At 43.6% G+C, this 18,560-nt stretch overlaps 1 protein-coding gene across 1 annotated transcript in view; it reads left to right on the forward strand.

Annotated features, from left to right (window-relative positions):
- The window catches only part of SNX6 (sorting nexin 6), a 68,053-nt gene extending 49,694 nt beyond the window's left edge, over nucleotides 1-18,359 (forward strand). Inside the window, exons 10-14 of the mRNA XM_023227268.2 lie at nucleotides 382-421; nucleotides 5,817-5,903; nucleotides 13,033-13,192; nucleotides 13,275-13,360; nucleotides 17,581-18,359. Coding sequence (XP_023083036.1) covers nucleotides 382-421; nucleotides 5,817-5,903; nucleotides 13,033-13,192; nucleotides 13,275-13,360; nucleotides 17,581-17,634 — 427 coding nt within the window. The 3' untranslated portion in view covers nucleotides 17,635-18,359. The remainder of the gene's footprint in view (nucleotides 1-381; nucleotides 422-5,816; nucleotides 5,904-13,032; nucleotides 13,193-13,274; nucleotides 13,361-17,580) is intronic.
- The last annotated feature ends 201 nt before the right edge of the window (nucleotides 18,360-18,560 follow it).

An 18,560-nucleotide genomic window follows, 5' to 3' on the forward strand; every position in this document is an offset into this window, starting at 1 on the left:
GGTGACGGGCGCCTGTAGTCCCAGCTACTCAGGAGGCTGAGGCCAGAGAATTGCTTGCAGCCAGGAGACGGAGGTTGCGGTGAGCTGAGATGGAGCCATTGCACTCCAGTCTGGGCAACAAGCGTGAAACTCCATCTCAAAAAGAAAATAAATAAATGAACAGATAGTCTATCTTTAAACAGATTTCAAGTAATCTCTTTTATTGGTAGAAATACAGGGAGATTTTTGTGAAGCTAAATGAAGTCTGCAGTTAATAGGGCTATTGAATATAATTGCAATGAGACAAGGTGTTACTAATATGGTTTGGGAGCATATTCTCATACATTTGAAATGGAAAATTACTTTGAATGTAGCATATGATGAAAATATTTTCCTTTACAGGTTTTTTCTCAAAGTTTCAGAACTGTTCGATAAAACAAGAGTAAGTACTAAATTATAGAGAGATACTGCATAATATTGTGCCCAGAGAGCTCATGTTAAAGGTTTTTTTTTACCACAATTCATAAAATTTTTTTAAAAGAGTAATCATTATTGGCCGGGCACAGTGGCTCGTGCCTATAATCCCAACACTTTGGGAGGCCAAGGTGGGCAGATCACGAGGTCAAGAAATCAAGACCAGCCCGGCGCGGTGGCTCAAGCCTGTAATCCCAGCACTTTGGGAGGCCGAGACGGGCGGATCATGAGGTCAGGAGATTGAGACCATCCGGGCTAACATGGTGAAACCCCGTCTCTACTAAAAAATACAAAAAAAAAAAAAACTAGCTGGGCGAGGTGGCAGGCGCCTGTAGTCCCAGCTACTCGGGAGGCTGAGGCAGGAGAATGGCGTGAACCCGGGAGGCAGAGCTTGCAGTGAGCTGAGATCCGGCCACTGCACTCCAGCCTGGGTGACAGAGCGAGACTCCGTCTCACAAAAAAAAAAAAAGTAATCACTATTAACCTTTTGGCTATTTAAATATCTGCATATGGTAATATTTAACTTGCTATGGTTCTGTTTAACTCTATTGAGGAAGATGAGTATACTTCAGAAGGATGATGAAACAGATTCAGATTTGGATTCCATTGGGACTTTTTCAGGAAATTCCATTTTTTGTTATGGCCTTTAGGTATTTGTATAAAAGTTCATATTCTTCTGGGTGCAGTGATTTAATGCTTGTAATAGCACTTTGGGAGGCTGAGACAGGAGGATCTCTTGAGCCCAGGAATTTGAGATCAGCCTGGGAAAACATAGCAAGACGCCATCTCTACAAAATGTTTACAAATTAGCCAGGTGTGGTGGTGAAAACCTGTAGTCCTACTTGGGAGGCTAAGGCAGGAGGATGCTTGAGCTCAGGAGTTTGAGGCCGCAGTGAGGTGTATGATCGTGCAACTGCATTCTATCCTGGGCGACAGAGTGAGGACCCTATCTCTAAAAAAAAAAGAATACCTCCTGGAACAGACAGACTAATTAATTAAATACTACATATCAATAAGAATAAAGGAACCAGGCCACGTGGCCCACGCCCATCATCCCATACATTGAAGGATGAGGTGGGAGGATCAGTAGAGGCCAGGAGTTCAACTAGCTTGGGCAATGTAGCGAGACTCCCTCTCTACTAAAGTTACCAAAAATTAGCCAGTCATGATGGCGCACAACTGTAGTCCTAACTATTTGGGAGGCTAAGGCAGGAAGATTCTTGAGCCCAGGAGGTCAAGGTTATAGTGAGCTGTGATTGTGCCAGTGTACTCCAGCCTGGGTGACAGAGACCCTGTATCAAAGAAAGAAAATAAATAGAAAATTACCAGCAACTCAGATGCCTGGCCGCCTCCTCATCTCCTCAGCTGCCTCTCAAGGCACTGCCAGTACAGATTCGGGTTTTTTGTTTTGTTTTTTGTTTGTTTGTTTTGAGATCAAAACCAGGCTGGAGGCTGGAGTGCAGTGGCACGATCTCGGCTCATTGCAACCTCTGCCTCCCAGGTTCAAGTGATTCTCCTGCCTCCCGAGTAGCTGAGATTACAGGCATGCACCACCACACCAGGCTAATTTTTGTATTTTTAGTAGAGAGGGGTTTCGCCATGTTGGCCAGGCTGGTCTCAAAGTCCTGATGTCAAGTAATCTGCCTGCCCTGGCCTCCGAAAGTGCTAGAATTACAGGCATGAGCCACTGCGCCCGACCCGGCCCCTTTTTTAGTTTTATACATAATACAAATGCTTGTGCAACATGTATTCTTTTTCTTTTTTCTTTTTTTTTTCTTTGGTAGAGACAGGGTCTTGCTATGTTGCCCAGGCTGGTCTCAAACTCCTGGCCTCAGGCAGTTATCCTGCCTCAGCCTCCCAGAGTGCTAGAATTACAGGTATGAGCCACTGTACCTGGCTTATATTCTTTCATGTGTGTTTAATGTACTCAACATTATATTCATTCATAGGATTAAACCATATTGTTGCACATAGATGTAGTTCCTTTATTCTTTTTGTTTTAGAGACGGGGTCTCACTCTGTTGCCCAGGTGGGAGTGCACTTACATGATCATAACTCATTGCAGCCTCAAACTCTTGAGGTCAAGCATCCTCCTGCCTCGGCCTCCCAAGTAGTTAGGACTACAGATGTGTGTTACCATACGTGGCTAATTTTTGTAGAGAGGGAATCTCACTACATTGCCCAGGCTGGTCTTGAACTCCTGGCCTCTATTGATATTCCTGCCTCACCCTTCAAAGCATTGGGATTATAGGCATGAGCTACCTAGCCTGGTTCCTTTATTCTTCTTGCTGTATAGTATTTTATTAATTTGTTTATCTGTTCTACTGTTGATAGGCATTTGGATAGTTTCTCGTTTAGGTTTCTTTATAACAATACTGCTAAGATTATTCTTGTATATCTTCTGAACACAAGTATACAATTCTGTTGGATATATATAACTAGGAGGGGAATTGATGGATCATAGGATAACCATGTGAAAAGCTTTTGCAGAAACTGCAAAACTTTCCCATAATGATTGTACCAATTTGCATGCCCACAAGAATAAGTATGAGCATTTAGGTTATTCTACAAGCTTGTTAAAACTGAGTGTTTTCTACCTTTATAATTTTTGCCATTCTGGTAGGTGTATAGTTGTTTTAGTTTAACTTTTTTTTTTTTTTTTTTTTTGAGATGAAGTCTCACTCTGTTGCCAGGCTAGAGTGCAGTGGTGCAATCTTGGCTCACTGCAACCTCCGCCTCCCAGGTTCAAGCAATTCTCCTGCCTCAGCCTCCCGAGTAGCTGGGACTATACAGGTGCACGCCTCCGCGCCCAGCTAATTTTTGTATTTTTAATAGAGATGGGGTTTCACCGTGTTGGCCAGGGCGGTCTTGATCTCTTGACCTCGTGATCTGCCCACCTTGGCCTCCCAAAGTGCTGGGATTACAGGCGTGAGCCACCGCACCTGGCCCCTTAACTTTTTTTTTTTTTCTTTTTTGAGACAGTCTCACTCTGTCATCTAGGCTGGAATGCAGTGGCGTAATCTCGACTCACTGCAACCTCTGCTCCTGGGTTCAAGTGATTCTCCTGCCTCAGCCTCTCAAACTGAGATTACAGGCGCACATCACTACACCCGACTAATTTTTGTACTTTTAGTAGAGATGGGTATCACCATGTTGGTCAGGCTGGCCTCAAACTCCTGACCTCAAATGTTCCACCCGCCTCAGCCTTCCAAAATGCTAGGATTACAGGCATGAGCTTTATTAAGGTGCCGGCCTTACTTTAACTTTTTATTTTGACGATAATTTCAGACTTATGGAAAAGTTGCAGAAAATAGTATAAGAATTCCTGTAATGCATCAGCCAGGTTTCTGAATATTAACATTTTCCCTTTTGTTTTTTGTTTGTTTGTTTGTTTTGAGACAGAGTCTTGCTCTGTCGCCCAAGCTGGAGTGCAGTGGCACGATCTTGGCTCACTGCAACTTTCGCCTCCTGGGCTCAAGTGATTCTTATGCCTCAGCCTCCCAGGTACCTGGGATTATAGGCGTGTGCTGCCATTCCTAGCTAATTTTTGTGTTTTGTGTTTTTAGTAGAGATGGGGGTTTTCACCATGTTGGCCAGACTGGTCTCGAACTCCTGACCTCAAATGATCCACCTGCCTTGTCCTCCCATAGTGCTGGGATTACAGATGTGAGCCACTGCACCTGGCCAATGTTAACATTTTCTACATTGCTTAAAGTTCTTACATTCCAAAAAGTTCATCTTCATTCTGTTTTGTGTCCTTCATGCACACCTGTCTCTTTTTTTAGTATAAGAATTATTTTTAATACAGTCAATACTGTTACTAATGATTCCCTGTTAGTGCCATCAGATATCCAGTAGGTACATTTTCCCAATTGTCTCATAAATGGCTTTTTATTATAGTACAGTTTTTTTGATCAGGATACAAACAGGGTCCCATATATTGCATTTGGTCGATACATTTTTTTTAATCCTCTGTCCAGTCATACTGAAGAGCTATCTTTTTAGTCTGACCTGGCTACTTCCCCTTCAATCTCACCTTGAACATACCACTTCTGTTTATTACTCTGCAGTGTCTTCAGGCACATTTTACTAATGCTTTGACTGTATTTCTGGTTGTCCTCAGCAGGAGGATTAGATTGAATTAACTAGTCTACCATTGCAAGCTTTCATTCCTTTAAAATTGTGCGTGCATATCAATTACAATTGAAATGAATAGCAGCTTGGCACAGTGGCTCACACCTGTAATCCCAGCAGTTTGGGAGGCTGAGGTGGGCAGATCACCTGAGGTCAGGAGTTCGAGACCAGCCTGACCAACAAGACAAAACCCTATCTCTACTAAAAAAAATACAAAAAAATTAGCTGAGTGTGGTGACATGCTCCTGTAATCCCAGCTACTAGGAAGGCTGAGGCAGGAGAATCTCTTGAACCCAGAAGGCGGAGGTTGTAGGGAGCTGAGATCATGCCACTATACTCCAGCCTGGCAACAGAGAGACTCCGTCTGAAAAAGAAATACCTAGAAAGTTTTTTTTTTTCTTTTGAGACAGAGTCTTGCTTCGTCACCCAGGCTGGAGTGCAGTGGCTCAATCTTGGCTCACTGCAACCTCAGCCTTCTGAGTAGCTGGGATTACAGGCACACACCACCATGCCCAGCTAATTTTTGTATTTTTAGTAGAGACGGGGTTTCTCCATGTTGGTCAGGCTGGTCTCGAACTCCTGACCTCATGATCTGCCCACGTGGCCTCCCAAAAGTGCCAGGATTACAGGCATGATCCACCGTACCTGGCCTGAGAAAGTATTAATGAAGGTAAAAGATGATATTGAAACTCACTGTAGAGTCTGACTGGGCATGGTGGTTCACACCTGTAATCCTAGCACTTTGGAAGGCTGAGGCAGGAGGATCACTTGAGGTCAGGAGTTTGAGACCAGCCTGGCCAACATGGTGAAACCATGCCTCTACTAAAAATAGAAAAATCAGCTGTATTTCCAGCTACTCGGGAGGCTGAGGCAGGAGAATTGCTTGAACCTGGGAAGCAGAGGTTGCACTGAGCCGAGATTGCACCACTGCATTCCAGCCTGGGTGACAGAGTTAGACTCCGTCTCAAAAAAAAAAAAAAAAAAGTCCTTCCATAAACTCATGAGTCTCATTTGATCTGATCTTTTTTCTGTTCATTTTATGTGAGAGTTGCAAAGAAAAGTAGCAGGCTAGTAGAAACAAAAAGGGAAGGAAAGCTAGATAAATAGGAATGGATACGATAGTTAAAACTTCAGTTTTTTTTTAACTATAACAATAGTTATAATTAAGAAGGAAACCACTGAGAGCAGAATGTAGTTGTTGATTAAATATTCAATTTTTTCCTTTCCAGAAAATAGAAGCACGAGTGTCTGCTGATGAAGACCTCAAACTTTCTGATCTTTTAAAATATTACTTAAGAGAATCTCAAGCTGCTAAGGTAATTTTAATCTTTTTTTAAATGAGCCATTTTACAAAAAGCCATTTCTTGAGAGTTTGTTAGACTTCAGATTGTTAATGATGATTTATCTCCTTTATGTGATTTTAAATTATATTTTCAAATATGAATTTTATTTCTCCTTTTAGAAATTGTATATATGTATATAATTATACATATTTCATGTGGGAAACCTCACATAAAATTCTCCTCTTTATTATATTTCTGATATAATCTAGAACTTTAAAAAAATGAGTTTGTGGTCAGGTGTGGTGGCTCACGCCTGTAATCCCAACACGTGGGGAGGCCAAGGCCAGAGGATCACGTGAGGTCAGGAGTTCAAGACCAGCCTGGCTAACATGATGAAACCCTGTCTCTACTGAAAATACAAAAATTAACTGGGCATGGTGGTGGGTGCCTGTAATCCCAGCTACTTGGGAGGCTGAGGTGGGAGAATCACTTGAACCTGGGAGGCAGAGATTACAGTGAGCTGAGATCGCATGCTGTTGAACTCCAGACTGGGTGACAAGAGCGAAACTCCGTCTCACAAAAAAAAAAAGAGGCTGGGGGTGGTGGCTCATGCCTCTAATCTCAGCACTTTTGGAGGGTGAGGCGGATGGATCACCTGAGGTCAGGAGTTCGAGACCACCCTGACCAACATGGTGAAACCCCATGTCTACTAAAAGTGCAAAAATTACCCGGGCATGGTGGTGGGCGCCTGTAGTCCCAGCTACTCGGGAGGCTGAGAAAGAATTGCTTGAACGCAGGAAGTGGAGGTTGCAGTGAGCAGAGATTGCGCCATTGCACTGCAGCCTGGGCAACAAGAGTGAAACTCTGTCTCAAAATATAATAATAAATAATAAAAACAAAGAAAAAGAAAAAAAGCAAGACCTGGCCGGGTGCAGTGGCTCACACCTGTAATCCGAGCACTTTGGGAGGCCGAGGCGAGTGGATCACCTGGGGTCAGGAGTTCAAGACCAGCCTGACCAACATGGCGAAACCCCAACTCTGTCTTTAAAAAAAATGAATTGGGTATATTTCTTCAGGTAAAATATCTTGGAAAACAAAAGTAAAATGATCAAATAACAGTTGTATTGCTAAAGGATTTCTTTCTTTTTTTTTTTTTTTTTTTTGAGATGGAGTCTCACTCTGTCACCCAATTATAACCTCTGCTTTCTGGGTTCAAGCAGTTTTCCTGCCTCAGCCTCCTGAGTAGCTGGGATTACAGGCATGTGCCACCACGCCCAGCTAGTTTTTGTATTTTTAGTAGAGGCGGCATTTCCCTGTGTTGGCCAGGCTGGTCTCGAACTCCTGACCTCAGGTGATCTGCTTGCCTTGGCCTCCCAAAGTGCTGGAATTACGGGCATGAGCCACATATTCCGAAAGGATTTCTTTTTTCTTTTGAGGTGGACTCTAGCTCTGTCACCCAAGCTGGAGTGCAGTGGCGTGATTGCAGCTCACTGCAACCTCCGCCTCTTGGGTTCAAGTGATTCTCCTGCCTCAGCCTTCCAAGTAGCTGGGATTACAGGTGCCCGCCACTACGCCCGGCTAATTTTTGTATTTTTAGTAGAGATGGAGTTTCACCATATATTGGCCAGGCTGGTCTTGAATTCCTGACCCCGTGATCCCCTCACCTGGCCTCCCAAAGTGCTGGGATTACAGGCATGAGCTACCATACCCAGCTGCAAAAGGATTTCTTATTTGGTCTATGCAAGTTCTCCATTGAGAGTGAGAGTGCCATAAAACAAAAACATGTTTTTTTATAAGGCAATTCATGTTTCCCTTTAAAAGCCGTGGGCAGCAGGGCGCAGTGGCTCACACCCTGTAATCCCAGCACTTTGGGAGGCCGAGGCGGATGGATCACGAGGTCAGCAGTTTGAGACCAGCCTTGCCAACATGGTGAAACCCTATCTCTACTAAAAACACAAAAATTAGCCAGGCATGGTGGCAGGCGCCTGTAATCACAGCTACTCCAGAGGCTGAGGCAGGAGAATCGTTTGAAGCCAGGACGGGGAGATAGCAGTGAGCCGAGACCACGCCATTCCATTCCAGCCTGGGCAACACAGTGAGACTCCGTCTCAAAAAAAATTAATAAAAAAAAAACTGTGCAAGACTAAAACACTAACCAAAATTTATTATTATTATTATTATTTATTTATTATTTTTTTAAAGACAGAGTCTCACCCTGTTGCCCAGGCTGGAGTGCAGTGGCGTGATATTGGGTTATGGCAACCTCTGCCTCCTGGGTCCAAGCCATTCTCCTGCCTCCGCCTCCTGAGTAACTGGGACTACAGGCACTCGCCACCATACCCAGATAATTTTTGTGTTTTTAGTAGATACGAGGTTTCACCACGTTGGCCAGGGTGGTCTCGAACTCCTTACCTCAAGTGATCCACCAGCCTCAGCCTCCCAACATGCTGGGATTACAGGCGTGAACCATCCCGCCTGGCCTCAAAAAAATTTTTTTGACTGGGCACTGTGACTTATGTCTGTGATCCCAACACTTTGGGAGGCCAATGTGGGAAAATCACATGAGGCCAAGAGTTCAAGACCAGCCTAGGCAACAAAATGACATTCTATGTCTACAAAAAGTTTTAAAAATTAGCTAGGCCATGGTGGTATGTTCCTGTAAGTCCCAGGGGAGGTTGACACAGGAGGATTGCTGGAGCCCAGGAGTTCAAAACTGCAGTGAGCCGTGATTGTCACTGTATACTCTTGCCTGAACAGAGTAAGACCTTGTCTTTAAAAAAAAAGTTAACACAAGGCCAGGCACGGTGACTCACACCTGTAATCCCAGCACTTTGGGAGGCTGAGGTGGGCGGATCACGAAGTCAGGAGATCAAGACCATCCTGGCTGACACAGTGAAACCCCATCTCTACTAAAAAATACAAAAAATGAGCCGGGTGTGGTAGTGGGCACCTGTAGTCCCAACTACTCAGGAGGCTGAGGCAGGAAAATGGCATGCACCCGGGAGGTGGAGCTTGCAATGAGCAGAGATCGCGCCACGGCACTTCAACCTGGGCGACAGAGCAAGACTCCGTCTCAAAAAAAAAAAAAAAAAAGAAAAAGAAAAAGTTAACACGAATAACTGAAAAGCACTGAAAACTTAGTGGATCAGATAACCCAAATTCAGTGTTAATTTGTGAATTGAGATATTGTACACAAAATTCCCACCTGATCACTGATGCTGATCATTTTTATTAAATTATCTATAACCCTTTAACTTTGAATTCTTAGGTACTTATAAATACACCGTTCATATCAAATTATATCTTATAAACTATTTACATTGGATGGGCAGTGCTAAAATATTCACTTTTGAAGACTTTAAATTATCAAACGTGGTTGTTTTTTGTTAATTTTTTGCAGAGACAAGTGTCTCACTATGTTGCAAACTCCTGGGCTCAAGTTATCCTCCCGCCTCAGCCTCCCAAGGTGTCAGGATTATAGGTGTGAGCCCCTGTTCACAGCCAAATGTGGTCGTTAATAGATAACAATTTCTTAGTAACTTTAAGAAATGATTAAAATTTAGTTGTCAGAATTAAAAGTACAACAAGGTATCACTATACACCTTAATTAGAATGGATAAAAGGAGAAAAATTCTGGCAAAGATACATAGCAGTTTAAACCATCATATACTGCTAATAGGAATGTGGTGCACCTCCTTGGGAAACTTCCATAGTTTTTTTTGTTGTTGTTGTTTTTGTTTTTTTTTGAGATGGAGTCTCGCTTTGTCGCCCAGGCTGGAGTGCAGTGGCACCATCTCGGCTCACTGCAGGCTCCGCCTCCTGGGTTCACGCCATTCTCCTGCCTCAGCCTCCGAGTGGCTGGGAATACAGGCACGCACCACCACACCCGGCTAATTTTTTGTATTTTTAGTAGAGACGGGGTTTCACCGTGTTAGCCAGGATGGTCTCGATCTCCTGACCTCGTGATCCGCCCGCCTCGGCCTCCCAAAGTGCTGGGATTACAGGCGTGGGAGCCACCGCGCCCGGCCATAGTTTCTTAAAAGGCGAAATATACTATGCAGTGATCCAGTCAGTTCACTTCTAGGTATTCACCCAAGAGAAATGAAAGCAGGTCTGGGCATGGTGGCTCACCCCTGTTATCCCAACACTTTGGGAGGCCAAGGCAGGAGGATTGCTGGAGGCCAGGAATTCAAGACCAGCCTGGCAACATAGCATGATCCTATCTCTATTGAAAAGAAGGAAAGGGCCAGGCGCAGAGGCTCACGCCTGTAATCCTAGCACTTTGGGAGGCCGAGGCGGGCGGATCACGAGGTCAGATCGAGACCATCCTGGCTAACACGGTGAAACTCCGTCTCTACTAAAATACAAAAAAATTAGCTGGGCATCGTGGTGGGTGCCTGTAGTCCCAGCTACATGGGAGGCTGAGGCAGGGGAATGGCGTGAACCCGGGAGGCAGAACTTGCAGTGAGCCAAGATCATGCCACTGCACTCCAGCCTGGGCGACAGAGCAAGACTCCATCTCAAAAAAAAAAGGAGAAGGCCAGGTGCGGTGGCTCATGCCCATAATCCCAGCACTTTTGAAGGCTGAGACAGGTGGATCGCGGAGTTGAGAGTTCAAGACCAGCCTGGCCAACATGGTGAAACCCCATCTCTACTAAAAATACAAAAAAATTAGCCAGACATGGTGGCGGGCGCCTGTAATCCCAGCTACTCAGGAGGCTGAGGCAGAGAATTGCTTGAACCGGAAAGTGGAGATTACAGTGAGCCAAGATCGCGTCACTGCACTCCAGCCTGGGTGACAGAGCAAGACTTTGTCAAAAATAAATAAATAAATAAAAATAAATAAAAAGAGAAATAACCCAATTTAAAAATGGGCAAAGGACTTAAAAAGTCTTCTCCAGAGAAGATACACAAATGGCCATTAAACCATCAAAAGATACTCACAAGCTGTCAGGGAAATGCAAATCGGCAGTATGAGATAGGCCTGGCGTGGTGGCTCACACCTATAATCCCAACACTTTGGGAGACCAAGGCAGGTGGATCACTTGAAGTCAGGAGTTTGAGACCAGCCTGGCCAACATGGTGAAACCCCATCTCTACTAAAAATATAAAAATTAGCCAGGCATAGTGACAGGTACCTGGAATCCCAGCTACTCAGGAGGCTAAGGTGGAGAATTGCTTGAACCTGGGAAGCAGAGGTTGCTGTGAGCCAAGATCGCGCCACTGCACTCCAGCCTGGATGACAGAGCACGACTCCATGTAAGGAAAAAAAAAATACGAGATATCACTTTATACCCACAAAGTGGCCTTCATTTAAAAAAGAAAAAAAAAAAAACAGATAAAGCCAGGCACAGTGGCTCACACCTGTAATCCCAGCACTTTGGGAGGCAGAGGCAGGCAGATTACCTGAGGTCCAGAGTTTGAGACCAGCCTGACCACAGAGAAACCCCATCTCTACTGAAGATACAAAATCAGCCAGGCATGGTGGCACGTGCCTGTAATCCCAGGTACTCTGGAGGCTAAGGCAGGAGAATCGCTTGAACCCAGGAGGCAGAGGTTGCGGTGCGCTGAGATTGCGCCATTGCACTCCAGCCTGGGCAACGACAGCGAAACTCCTTCTCCAAAACCAAAAAACAGATAATAAGTGTTGACAAGGATGTGACTGAGGAAATTGGAACTGTCATATGGTGTTGGTAGGAATGTAAAATGTGCAGCCACTATGGAAAACCATATGGCAGTTTCTCAAAGGTTTGATGTAGAGTTACCATATTACTCAGCAATTTCATTCCTTAATAGTGAGAAATGAAGCCATGTCCATATAAACACTTGTATGTAAATGTTCACAGCAGCATTATTAATTATGTCCAAATAGTGGTAATAAACCAAATGCCTATCAACTGATGAATGAGTTAATGTGATATAGCCATATGTGAAATACTATTAAAAAAAAAAAAAAAAAAAAAAAAGAAATACTGATTTGTGCTACAACATAGACGAACTTGAAACATGCTAAGTGGCAGAAGCCAGGCACAAAAAACTCACATGATTCCATTTTTATGAAATATCCAGAATAGGTGAACCCCTATTTCTACTAAAAATTCAAAAATTAGCCAGGCGTTGTGGCACACGCCTGTAGTCCCAGCTACTCAGAAGGCTGCGGCAGGAGAATCACTTGAACCCAGGAGGCGGATGTTGTAGTGAGCCAAGTTCACACCACCACACTCCAGCCTAGGCAACAGAGTGAGATTCCATCTCAAAAAAAAAAAAAAAAAAAAAAAAGACATGTCCAGAATAGGCAAATCTGTAGAGGCAGCAAATTAGCGGTTGTCTAGGGATATGGGCACACATGGGAAAATGGCAAGTGGCTGTTGATGGGCATGGGGTTTCTTTTTGGGTGATGAAAGTGTTCTAAAATCGATTATGGTGATCCTCAATTCTGTGAGCTTACTAAAAACCATTGAATTTCATATTTTAAATTGTGAGTTATGTGGTACATGGACTGTGTAATTCAAGCTGTTACTTAAAAAACGGGCTGAGTGCAATGACTCACGCCTGTAATACACTTTAGCAGGCTGAAATAGGAGGATTGCTTTGAGGCCAGGAGTTTGAGACCTGCCTGGACAACATAGTGAGGCCCCATCTCTACAAAAATATTTAAAAATTAGAATAACGTTGGGAGGCGGAGGAGGGTGGATCACAAGGTCAAGAGATGGAGACCATCCTGGCCAACATGGTGAAACCCCGTCTTTACTAAAAATACAAAAATTAGCCAGGCGTGGTGGTACACACCTGTAGTCCCAGCTACTCGGGAAACAGGCAGGAGAATTGCTTGAATCCGCGAGGTGGAGGTTGCAGTGAGCTGAGATCGTGCCACTGCACTCCAGCCTGGTGACAGAGCAAGACTCTGTCTCAAAAAAAAAAAAAAAAAAAAAAAAATTTAGAATAACTTCAGAGGTTGCAGTGAGCCAAGATCATGCCATTGCACTCCAGCCTGGGCCACAAGAGCAAAACTCCACCTCAAAATAAAAACTGGAGTAACTAGCATGTGGTATATTCACTGTGTGTTAGCTCTGATGGTTGTGGTGGTGGTGACAGTGGTGGCTGGGTGTGACTACTGGAAACATGCAATATATATACTATTGTGAAGCATTCTGTTTTATAGGATCTCCTGTATCGAAGGTCTAGGTCACTAGTGGATTATGAAAATGCTAATAAAGCACTGGATAAAGCAAGAGCAAAAAATAAAGATGTTCTCCAGGCCGAAACTTCCCAACAATTATGTTGTCAGAAATTTGAAAAAATCTCTGAGTCTGCAAAACAAGGTACTGTTATGTTAACTTTCAATCACAAGGTATGCTTTATGACTATTATGTAAATTAAATAATCCTAATTTCTTGTTCACAGAACTTATAGATTTTAAGACAAGAAGAGTTGCTGCATTCAGAAAAAATTTAGTGGAACTGGCAGAGTTAGAACTGAAGCATGCAAAGGTAGTGTTGTAATAAAGATGTAATAATTTAAGTTACTTGTAATTTAGAAATGAATCAGTTATGACATTGATAATTCTTTAATCTTAATTCTCATAGGGATACTGTGACAGCTATTCCTGAATTGGAATTTCATTTTCTGAGGTTATTTCACTGCTTCAAAACAGTTGGTCTGGGTTTTTTGTTTTGTTTTGTTTTGTTTTGAGACAGAGTCTCACGCTCTTGCCCAGGCTAGAGTGCAGTGGCACGATCTCGGCTCACTGCAACCTCTGCTTCCCGGGTTCAAGCGATTCTCCTGCCTCAGCCTCTCGAGTAGCTGGGATTACAGGTATGTGCTACCACACCCGGCTACTTTTTGTATTTTTAGTAGAGACACGGTTTCACCATGTTGGCCAGGCTGATCTCGAAATCCCGACCTCAAATGATCCTCCTGCTTCAGCCTCCCAAAGTGCTGGGATTACAGACATGAGCCACTGTACCCGGCTAGTCTGGGGGTTTTTTGTTTTGTTTTGTTTTGTTTTGAGACAGAGTCTTGCCCTGTTACCTAGACTGGAGTGCAGTGTCATGATCTCGGCTCACTGCAACCTCTGCTTCCCAGGTTGAAGCAGCTCTCTTGCCTCAGCCTCCCGAGTAGCTAGCCACCACACCTGGCTAATTTTTGTATTTTTAGTAGAGACAGGGTTTTCACCATGTTAGCCAGACTGGTCTCGAACTCCTCACATCAGGTGATACCTGCCTCGGCCTCCCATAGTGCTGAGATTACAGGCATCAGCCACCATGCCTGGTCTGGTTTTTTAAAATTGTATGTATTTAATTATGTTTTAGAGCTGGAATGTTGCTGTGTTGTCCAGGATAGCATCAAACTCCTGGGCTTAGTTAATCCTCCTGCCTCAGCCTTCCGAGCAGCTGGGATTACAGGCGTATGCCACCATGCCTGACCCTCTGGTCTTTTTTACATTAGTTGTTTACTTTGAATTAAGCCTCTTCTTGTAGTTAATATAAAGTTTGGCCCAAACCTTAGAGTAATTTTAAGACTAGAGAATCTTAGAATTGAGAGGGATTTTAAAGATTATTTAGTCAAAGTAAGAATAATATCTATATCGTCTCCAGTGGTCAGCTCTGAAAGAATCTAATACCTAATATGGAAACCAGTATCATTTTTTGACTAGTTGTTTTTTTTAAAAGTCTTTCTTAATAAAAACATTTAAAAATTAGGCCGGGTGTGGTGGCTCACACCTGTAATCCCAACACTTTGGGAGGCCAAGACGGGTGGATCACCTGAGGTCAGGTGTTCAAGACCAGCCTGGCCAGCATGGTGAAACCTCATCTCTACTAAAAATATAAAAATTAGCTGGGCGTGGTGGCAGGCGCCTATAGTCCCAGCTACTCGGGAGCTGAGGCAGAATTGCTTAAACCCAGGAGGTGGAGGCTGCAGTGAGCCAAGATTGCACCACTGCACTTCAGCCTGGATGCCAAAAAAAAAAATTTATTTAACATTTGCTATTTTTGTTTTCTGATTTCTTAGTCTAATAACCCTGTCAAAATGTTTTGATAAGTTTGGCATTATTACTCTTACAGAGCCTGAGCTGGTTTCTAATATTCGTTGTTTTTCTTTTTTTTTAAAGAGAGGCCGGGCACAGTGGCTTACGCCTGTAATCCCAGCACTTTAGGTCAGGAGTTCGAGACCACTAACCAAGATGGTGAAACCCCGTCTCTACTAAAAATACAAAAATCAGCTGGGCATGGTGGCGCATGCCTGTAATCCCAGCTTCTCCGGAGGCTGAGGCGAGATGACCACTTGAACCTGAGAGGTTCACGGAAGTTGCCGTGAGCCAAGATCATGCCACTGCACTCCAGCCTGGGCAGCAGAGTGAGATTCTGTGTCCAAAAATAAAAATAAAAAGTTATGAACTACCAGAAGTTTTGCTATACATTAAAGGTTGGCAAACTACAGCCCATCTTCTTTTGTAAAGTCTATGAGCCAGGAATGGTGTTCCCATTTTTAAATGGTTGGGATTTTTTTGTTTTTTTTTTTTTTTTGAGATGGAATCTTGCTCTGTTGCCCAGGCTGGAGTGCAGTGGCGTGATCTCGGCTCACTGAAAGCTCCGCCTCCTGGGTTCACGCCATTCTCCTGCCTCAGCCTCCCGAGTAGCTGGGACTACAGGCGCCCGCCACCACACCCGGCTAATTTTTTGTATTTTTAGTAGAGACGGGGTTTCACTGTGTTAGTCAGGATGGTCTTGATCTCCTCACCTCGTGATCCACCCGTCTTGGCCTCTCAGAGTGCTGGGATTATAGGCTTGAGCCACCACGCCCGGCCTGGTTTTTGTTTTTAAGGTAGAATAATATGTCGGCCAGGCGCCGTGGCTCACGCCTATAATCCCAGCACTTTGGGAGGCCGAGGCGGGCGGATCACAAGATCAGGAGATCGAGACCATCCTGACTAACACAGTGAAACCCCGTCTCTACTAAAAATACAAAAAATTAGCCGGGCGTGGTGGCGGGCACCTGTAGTCCTAGCTACTCGGGAGGCTGAGGCAGGAGAATGGCGTGAACCCGGGAGGCAGAGCTTGCAGTAAGCCGAGATCGCGCCACTGGACTCCAGCCTGGGCAACAAAAAGAGACTCGTCTCAAAAAAAAAAAAAAGAATAATATGTCATGACATGTATTAATTATGAAATTCAGATTTAAGTATCTATAAATAAAATTTTATTGGAACGCAGCCAAGCTCATTCATTTATGCTTTGTGGCTGCTTTTATGTAGTAGCATACTGGAGTTATTGAAATAGTCTAAAATACTTATTATTTAGCCTTTTACACAAAAAGTTTGCTCAGTCCTGCTATAGATTGATGTCAGTGTCCAGTTTCCAGATTCTGCACTTTTTTTTTATTATTTGATACGGGATTTTGCTCCTGTTGCCCCAGACTGGAGTGCAGTGGCGTGATCTCGGCTCACTGCAACCTCTGCCTCCTGGGTTCAAGCGATTCTGCTCCTTCAGCCTCCCAAGTGGCTGGGACACAGGTGCACACCACCACGCCCAGCTAATTTTAGTAGAGATAGGGTTTCACCATGTTGGCCAGGCTGGTCTCAAACTGCTGAACTCAGGTGATCCGCCTACCTCAGCCTCGGAAAGTGTTGGAATTGCAGGCATGAACCACCATGCCTGGCCAGATTCTATACTTTTTCAAATTCTTTCTGACCTGAGTTCTCTGTATTTAGGTTGCTGATAACTGTTCTGTTAACAGTAGTACTCAATCAGAGGTGATTCTGCCCCCCAGAGGACATTTTGCAATAGCTGAAGACATTTGTGGTTATCACAACTGGGTGTTCTATGGTTACTACCAGTATATGGTGGGCCAAGGATGCTGTTAAACATCCTACAGTGAAGGCTGGGTGCTGTGGCTCACCCCTGTAACGCCAGCACTTTGGGAGGCCAAGGCGGGCAGATCACCTGAGGTCAGGAGTTCAAGACCAACCTGGCCAACATAGTGTAACCCTGTCTCTACTAAAAAATACAAAAAATTAGCCAGTGTAGTGGCACACGCCTGTAATCTCAGCTACTCAAGAGGCTGAGGCAGGATGATCGCTTGAACCCAGGAGGCAGAGGTTGCAGTGAGCCGAGATCATGCCACTGCACTCTAGTCTGGGTGACAGAGCAAGACTCCATATCAAAACAAAGAAAGGCTGGCGTGGTGGCTCATGCCTGTAATCCCAGCACTTTGGGAGGCTGAGGCAGGTGGATCACCTGAGATCAGGAGTTCAAAACCAGCCTGGCCAACATGGCAAAACTCCGTCTCTACTAAAAATACAAAAATTAGCGGAGCATAGTGGCAGACACCTGTAATCTCAGCTACTGGGGAGGCTGAGGCAGAATTACTTGAACCCGGGAGGCAGAAGTTGCAGTGAGCTGAGATGGTGCCATTGCACTCCAGCCTGGGCAACAGAGTGATACTCCATCTCAGAAAAAAAAAGAAAAAAAGAAATTTACTGAAGAATCTCGTATGTAGAAAGTATTATTGTATGTGAAACAAATTATGTAATTTTATATGTTTAACCCTTTATGTGTATATAATGAATGGCTGTTTTTAAATTTCTAATGTATCAGTAAAGTCATATGACTTCTAACACTACATTTTATGTGGTTTCTAACTGTATTTTCAGTAGGAGTCTTCTAGATTGTTTGGACTAAAATTTATAATTTATTTTTTATTCCTTTTTTAGGGTAACCTACAGTTGCTGCAGAACTGCCTGGCAGTGTTAAATGGAGACACATAAGCCACACTCTGCCTTCCTGTTAAAAAGGGCTGCCTTCCTTCAAATTTTATTTTTGTTTTCTTAATGATATTAAGCATTTATGCTCACTGGAAACCAACAGAAAACAGCTGAAAAAGTGCATCTACTCCTCTTTTTCTGAGAAACATAGAGCAGCGCACACCCAGGCGATGCCAGTCTGTGTGCTGTGATGCTGCACTGTGTTCCCCACGACAGTGGTCCATCATCGTGCACTTGTCATACTCAGAAGTCCAAAGTTCATTCTTCTTTAAAGTAGCCTCTATAACTCTGTTTATTTTATAAATAGTATTCCTTATGGCTGCCAATCTTATTTACCTTTAAATAATTTCTGAAGTTTAACCTTTTCAGAATGCATTGTTCAAACAAGATAAAGATTGCCTTTTTTGAATTTTTTTTTATTTTGTTTTTAAAAGCATTATATACCACCTTAGCTCATTCATGTATCCTGGTAAAGCATCTTAATCAGACTTATTTTTAATTACTGAATATTTCTTAGAAGTTTTGGGAAAGATTTTATGTAATCTTTATAAGTATGATTTCTGAAGAAAAGCAAATGCATTAGTATGTTTGCCTTAAACTTGTAGACTAAACCAATTATTGTAAAATAAACAGCGATAACAGTGATAGTTTTTAACTCTGTGGTAATTGTATCACTCTGGAAAATGTGGAGTAGCTGTAATAAATCTACTCCTATATAATGCTTTACAGCACAGGTCTTAGTTTTTCTTTTTTCTCATTTCTTTTGAAATGACATCTCGAACAAAGTCCACCAATCCCTTTACAAAAGAATGAACTGCTCCTCTGTGTGTACTTCATAGAAGGTGGAATCGGACAGAGGCAGGTTAGCAACAGTTATTCCTAAAATACAGGAGCAAAGTACAGTCTGTTGCGGTTTCCCGGATTCCACG

This window comes from Piliocolobus tephrosceles, chromosome 6 (assembly GCF_002776525.5).
Source record: "Piliocolobus tephrosceles isolate RC106 chromosome 6, ASM277652v3, whole genome shotgun sequence".
Taxonomy (NCBI): domain Eukaryota; kingdom Metazoa; phylum Chordata; class Mammalia; order Primates; family Cercopithecidae; genus Piliocolobus; species Piliocolobus tephrosceles.